General features: G+C 40.4%; 2 protein-coding genes across 3 annotated transcripts in view; both read right to left on the bottom strand.

Moving 5' to 3' along the window:
- Positions 1–2,489, bottom strand: part of LOC123498041 (putative protein TPRXL) — a 10,668-nt gene extending 8,179 nt beyond the window's left edge. The window contains exon 1 of one of the 2 annotated variants that reach the window (XM_045245121.1): positions 2,246–2,489. In XM_045245121.1, the coding sequence (XP_045101056.1) occupies positions 2,246–2,396 (151 nt within the window). In that variant the 5' untranslated portion in view covers positions 2,397–2,489. The remainder of the gene's footprint in view (positions 1–2,245) is intronic. The other variant, XM_045245127.1, reaches the window with a different exon arrangement.
- The window catches only part of LOC123520820, a 224,076-nt gene that overhangs the window by 32,209 nt on the left and 184,367 nt on the right, over positions 1–7,500 (bottom strand). The window lies entirely within an intron of this gene.

Raw genomic sequence — 7,500 nt, 5'->3', positions numbered from 1 at the left:
AGAGAGAGAGAGAGAGAGAGAGAGAGAAATATACACACAAAATAAGACCGGGGAACAACAACAACAACAACAACAACAACAACAACAACAACAACAACAACGAGTAAGGGGAAAAAAAAGAAAAAAAAAAAAAAAAAAAGGGATCAAATTAATGGCAAGGTACATCATCCTCACCTGTACAATGTTACCTGTACACACATAACCTGGTGCAAATCAACCATTACCACCATTAACACCATTATATATCCTCTTAACCCTTTGATCCCCCATAATTCCTCAAGTATAATGGTCACGTATAATGGTGAAGGTTAATGGGTCTTTTCATTATGCCAATCATGGTCTTAAACTGCCCTCAATGTTTGCTGTTACCATTAACATTGCCATTATAAACACAAGTACAGCCATGACTAATTATTTAAGGTTCCATTTATTATAAAGTCACACAAACCATTATTTTTTTAACATCCCCATTAACATTCCATTGATAACCATGTAAATAAAGGGTTCCATTAGTATTTTCTCTACCATTATGTTCATCTAATAATCATATATAAAAAAAAAAAGGTTCCATTTAAGAGTGAAGCAAACCATTATCATTTCCACATTCCCATTAACACTCCATTTATAACAAAAGAAATAAAGGGTTCCATTAATATTTCCTCTACCATTACGTTCATTCACTTACCATGTAAAAAAAAAAAAAAATGGTTCCATTCAAAAGTGAAGGAAACCATTATCATTTCCACATTCCCATTAACATTCCATTTATAACCATGTAATTTAAAGATTCCATTAGTATTTTCTCTACCATTATACTATCCACTAATCATGTGAAAAAATAAGCTCCATTTACATATACAGTGAAGCCAACCATTATTTTTCCCTACTGCCATTATCATCCCATTTATAACCATGTAAATAGAGAGGTTCCATTAATATATTCTCTACCATTATGTTTATCCACTAACCATGTAAAAAAAAAAGCTTCCATTTAAGAGTGAAGTAAACCATTATTTCTCTCCCCACTCCCATTAACATCCCATTTATAACTAAAGAAATAGAGGGTTCCATTAATATATTCTCTACCATTACGTTCATCCACTAACAGTCATACAGTGAAGCAGACCATTATTTTTCCATCACGACCATTAACATCCCCATTTCATAACCATACACATAAAAAGACCCATTAATATATTCCCTACCATTACGTTGATCCACTAATCAACTGCTACGTACCATTAACTCAAACTCCCCACCATTAGGATACCATTAGGAACAAGCAGACATTATATTTCCATCAATAGAACACCTGGACCTTTCTTTAATTAACAGGTGTGCATAATGAACGAGGCATTTCAGTGTTTATGGCCCGCGTTCCAGTAAGTAAGGTACGTGTGGTCCATTATTCGTGCATACCTGAGCGAAAACATTTGATTCTCTTTCATACCTTGGGGTTTTTAAGAAGGGAGTGAAAATAAGTGAAAGATTTTGTATTTTTCTTGTTTTTTTGTTTTGTTTTGCGTGTTTTTTTTTTTTTTAGTTTGGGGTGTTTGTTATGGTATTATATAAAGTTTGTTTCTCTCTCTCTCTCTCTCTCTCTCATGGATTGTAAACGAACAATAAAGAGGAGCGCGCGCATACATACATACATACATACACACACACACACACACACACACACACACACACACACACACACACACACACACAGAAAACACGCACACACACACACACACACAATAAAAAAAAAACACACACACACACACACACACACACAAACAGAAAATAAAAACAACAACACACACACACACCCTAACATACACACACCCTAACACACACACACACACACACACACACACACACACACACGGTAGCTCAGTGGTTAGAGCGCTGGCTTCACAAGCCAGAGGACCGGGGTTGGATTCCCCGGCCGGGTGGAGATATTTGGGTGTGTCTCCTTTGACGTGTAGGTGCTGTTCACCTAGCAGTGAGTAGGTACGGGATGTAAATCGAGGAGTTGTGACCTTGTTGTCCCGGTGTGTGGTGTGTGCCTGGTCTCAGACCTATCCCAAGATCGGAAATAATGAGCTCTGAGCTCGTTCCGTAGGGTAACGTCTGGCTGTCTCGTCAGAGACTGCACCAGATCAAACAGTGAAACACACACACCCTAACACACACACACACACACACACACACACACACACACACACACACCAGCACTAGCCAGGCAGCAAACACTCACCGTCTTCCCTACCCAAGTAACTCTTCAGCTTATTCCTTGCTTCATCATAATAGCCTCTCAGTTTCTCCACTCCGGACACGCCCCCTTCCTCCTCCTCCACCCACACTTGCTGCTCTTTCTTCCCGATCTTCCAAGGCGCCCCGGGGTCCATCCTACACCTGTGAGCCGCCGCAGGTAATCACGCGCCCTCCATCAAGGTAAGGGAAAGTGGGAGGTGAAGCGGCGACCGTCCTTCCCCTCTGACTGACCGACTGGTACTGAGTGACCGAGGAACGAGGAGACGGAAGAGAGAGAGAGAGTGGGATCTGGTGTGTGTGTGTGTGTGTGTGTGTGTGTGTGTGTGTGTGTGTGTGTGTGTGTGTGTGTGTGTGTGTGTTTCTTTGGTTTACTTCAATGTCTGTTTGTCTGTCTGTCTGTCTGTCTGTGTCTCTCTCTCTCTCTCTCTCTATCTCAGAAAGCCTCTTCTATCAATATATATAGTAAGTTAATGTATTTAAGATTTTCATGATCGTATAAGTGCACTGCAAACATCCCACACATGCAGTTTACTATGTAGAGGCAAAGGCACACCTGGCACACACCTGGACACTCCATATATGCCAACACTTATACTGGCAGACTTAATTTCCATCATCATCATCATCATTCATTCAAGGTCAATATTTTTCATTCCCATTAGAATCTGGTTGAGTTCATGTTGAAAGAGCACCGTTTTCTATGATTTGGTTTCTGTGTCCGTTTTCTTTCTTTGTTATATTTTACGTGATTCGTGATATTCTTACATTATTTCTTTGTTTTATTATTATTATTATTGTAGTAGTAGTAGTAGTAGTAGTAGTAGTAGTAGTAGTAGTAGTAGTAGTAGTAGTAGTAACTAGAACTACTACTACTACTACTACTACTACTACTACTACTACTACTACTACTACTACTACTACTACAAGCAATAATAACAGTAAAGTAAGTAAGTAGGAACAAAAAATATTAAAATATCTAACGACAACAAAAACAACTTCAATAACGCCAGAGAGAGAGAGAGAGAGAGAGAGAGAGAGAGAGAGAGAGAGAGAGAGAGAGAGAGAGAGAGAGAGAGAGAATAACCTTTTAAATTTACCTTTAAGATCGCTAAAGGACACGGAAGGAAGAAGAAGAAGAAGAAGAAGAAGAAGAAGAAGAAGAAGAACAACAACAACAACAAGAGGAGGAGGAGGAGGAGGAGGAGGAGGAATACAAAGGGAAGCCAAACAGCAACAGACCTCTTGGCCCTTTCAAGGCTGTTTGGTAACTACTTCTACCTAGCTACAGAGAAGAGAGATAGGACAGTACAGGAGAGGAGGAGGAGGAGGAGAGGAGGAGGAGGAGGAGGAGGAGGAGGAGGAGGAGGAGGAGGAGGAGGAAAGGACAGGAGGAAAAAAGGAACTGCAATGAGATTCTTAATAAGGAACTGCAGTGAGATTCTTAATAATTTACACGCACGCACACACACACACACACACACACACACACACACACACACACACACACACACACACACACACCATCCTAAATTAATTAAACTTATGGTGCGTTTATTAATTAATTTTCTATTTGACAGCTAAACGTGCATTATTATTATTATTATTATTATCATTATTACTAGTCAGGGAAATCTCATAATATGCCAGGCGAGGAGGAGGAGGAGGAATACAAAGGAATACAAAGGAAAGCCAAACAGCAACAGACCTGTTGGTCCTTTCGAGGCTGTTTGGTAACTACTTCTAACTGGCTACAGATAAGAGAGACAGGACAGTACAGGAGAAGGCTCCTCCCCACCCACCACTCCCTCCAGCTTTCGCTGGCATGGAAAATAGCTTGGAAAAGTACCATGCAGTGTTGAAAAAAAACTGACATGGAATTTTCACAGGAAAGGATGAAAGGAGATTCTATTATTCACCCTACGGTGAACTCTACATATCTATCTATAAAGTTAATATAGTATCATGTTTAATTATTCAGACAAGAAGAGAGCTTGTTGGGGGTTATTCTTTAAATATTTATCAATTTTGTTTTTGAATGATGCAATGGAAGTACTGTTTACTATTTCAGAAGGAAGCTTATTCCAAATGTTAACTATTCTATTAAAGAAAAAGTGCTTTGCCTCGTGGGTTTTAAAGCGTTTTGGTGTAATTTTAAATCCATTATTCCTTGTTATGGTGGAATGATCAATAGTAAAATATTTATTGACATCAAGGTTGTTGTATCCCTGAAAAATTTTGAAAACTTCGATTAGGTCTCCTCTTATCCTGCGCTTTGTTAAGCTGAATAAATTTAATGCTTCCAGTCGTTCCTCATACGGCTTGTTTCTCAATCTCGGAATCATCTTGGTCACTCTACGCTGGATCCTTTCCAGTTTTTCAATGTCTTTTCTGTAATATGGTGACCAGAACTGCACACAGTATTCAAGCTGAGGACGCACCAATGAGTTATATAAAGTAAGGATAACTTTTTCTGATTTAAATTCAAAGGTTCTTCCAATGAACCCAACTAATTTATTTGCATTCTTTACTGCTTCTGTGCAGTGTTTGCTCGGCTTGAGATCTTTAGACACCACAACACCAAGATCTTTTTCATTCTCAGCACTTGCCAGAGGTACATTACTCATTACGTATTTTGCTTGTACATTGTTACTTCCAATGTGTAGGACTTTACACTTTTCTATATTGAATTTCATTTGCCATTTTTCTGCCCAGCGTGTCAGTTTATTTAAGTCACACTGTAGTTCTTGCCATTGTGACGTTGATGTAACTTTGCTCATTATTTTGGTGTCGTCCGCGAATTTGCTTATTTTACAAGTGATTCCTTCATCAATATCATTAATATAAACAATGAAAAGAACTGGTCCTAATACAGAGCCTTGAGGAACACCACTTTTCACATTGTGCCACTCTGATTCTTTTCCATTTATAACAACACGTTGCTTTCTGTCAGAGAGCCAGTCTTCCAGCCATTTCAGGGTATTTCCAGCTATGCCGTGAGCTTTTACTTTGCTGATTAGCCTCTTGTGAGGGACAGTGTCGAAAGCTTTCTGGAAATCAAGATAAATAACATCCACTGCTTTTGTCTCGTCATACGAGTTAAAAACTTCATAAAAGAAGTCTAGTAGGTTTGTTAAGCAGGATCTCTTGTTTCTGAAACCATGTTGTGAATCCTTCATGATCTTATTTTCTTCTAAAAATTTGACAATCTTATCTCTGATTATCGTTTCCATCAGCTTGCACACTACTGAAGTAAGGCTGATTGGTCTGTAATTAGCTGGGAGTGATTTATTTCCTTTCTTGAAAATGGGCGTGACATTTGCTAGCTTCCACTCCTGGGGACTTTCCTGCTTGTAAAGTTTTATTGAATATAATCGTGAGTGGTTTCACGAGCTCATTTTCGCTTCTTTGAGAAGCCTGGGTGATATCTTGTCTGGTCCAGGCGTTTTGTTTACGTTCATGCTGTTCATGACTGTGAGGATTTCATTTTCTGTAACTATGAAGTCAGGCAGTGTTTTGCCTTGTGCCTGAGGCTCTGGCATGGGCAGACTATTTTGGACATCTTCAGTCGTGAAGACTGTTGAGAAGAATCTATTTAGGACGTTTGCCATTTCAACTTCGTTATCTATTTGGTTTCCGTTTTCTGTTATGAGTGGACCAATTGTTGAGGCTAACACTCTTTTGGATTTTACATAACTGTGAAATTCCTTTGGGTTGGTTAGGAGGAGGAGGAGGAGGAGGAGGAGGAAGAATAGAGAGATTAGGTAAAGCAAACTTAAAGAAAAGAAGAAAAAAAAATAGAAATATGGAGAGAGAGAGAGAGAGAGAGAGAGAGAGAGAGAGAGAGAGAGAGAGAGAGAGAGAGAGAGAGAGAGAGAGACGACAAAGTGAAGAAGTGGGAGGAGAGGGAGAGAAGAAGTGAAGGGAGGATGAGAAAAGGGAGATAGGGAGAAGAGGGAGGGGAGGAGGGAGAAGAGGGAGAGGGAGGAGGGAGGAGGAGGGAGGCCATAATGTCAACAGGGTGAAGGAAATAAAGAGGAGATTAATATTTGTTTTCCCTCTTATCTTGTTTGGGTCACGTGACGGAAAGTGGATGGATCAACAGAGAGAGAGAGAGAGAGAGAGAGAGAGAGAGAGAGAGAGAGAGAGAGAGAGAGAGAGAGAGAGAGAGAGAGAGAGAGAGAGAGAGAGAGAGAGAGATTGACAAATAGATAAATACATTTCCATTACATGCAGGAAAACGAGAGAAAAGAAAAAAAAAAAAAAAAAGAAAGACAATAACGGTAATGAAAAGGAGGAGGAGGAGGAGGAGGAGGAGGAGGAGGAGGAGGAGGAGGAGGAGGAGGAGGAGGATTGATAGGAAAGATTAAGATGCTATGACTGTGAGAGAGAGAGAGAGAGAGAGAGAGAGAGAGAGAGAGAGAGAGAGAGAGAGAGAGAGAGAGAGAGAGAGAGAGAGACCCACATTCACGTTTTCTTTCTTTTCTCATCGCTAACTCATCTATCTTCCCTAAATTCCTCCTCCTCCTCCTCCTCCATCTATTCTCATTCTGCTAATCGTTAGGAGATGAGGGAGAGGAGAAGGGGAAGGAGAGAGAGAGAGAGTGGGAGAGGAAGAGGGGAGAGGGAGAGGGGAAAGAGGGGGAAGAGGGAGAGGGAGAGAGAGAGGGAGAGGAGAGAGGGAGAGGGGAGAGATAACCCTTAATCTAACCATCAACAATTTCTTCCTCAAATGAAAGAAATGGACGATTGATGGAGGGCGATTAGGAGGAGGAGGAGGAGGAGGAGGAGGAGGAGGAGGAGGAGGAGGAGGAGGAGGAGAGGACGGGAAATTTGTGATAAGGAAATAGTGAAAGACAAAAAAAAGAGTAATGGGAGGAGAAGTGAGGAGGAGGAGGAGGAGGAGGAGGAGGAGGAGGAGGAGGAGGAGGAGGAGGAGGAGGAGGAGAAAAGGGAGGACAAAATGAAGAACAAAAGTTAGAAACGAAAAGAATAAGTAGTAGATAGAAGAAGAAGAAGAAGAAGAAGAAGAAGAAGAAGAAGAAGAAGAAGAAGAAGAAGAAGAAGAAGAAGAAGAAGAAGAAAAAGAAAAGAAAAAGATGAAATCAATAAAATAAACAAGTAAAAGGAAATGAGAGAGAGAGAGAGAGAGAGAGAGAGAGAGAGAGAGAGAGAGAGAGAGAGAGAGAGAGAGAGAGAGAGAGAGAGAGAGAGAGAGAGAGAATTAATTTAAACAACCCT

The sequence above is a fragment of the Portunus trituberculatus genome, chromosome 7 (genome assembly GCF_017591435.1).
Source record: "Portunus trituberculatus isolate SZX2019 chromosome 7, ASM1759143v1, whole genome shotgun sequence".
NCBI lineage: Eukaryota > Metazoa > Arthropoda > Malacostraca > Decapoda > Portunidae > Portunus > Portunus trituberculatus.
This window is presented reverse-complemented; position numbering and strand designations above follow the sequence as displayed.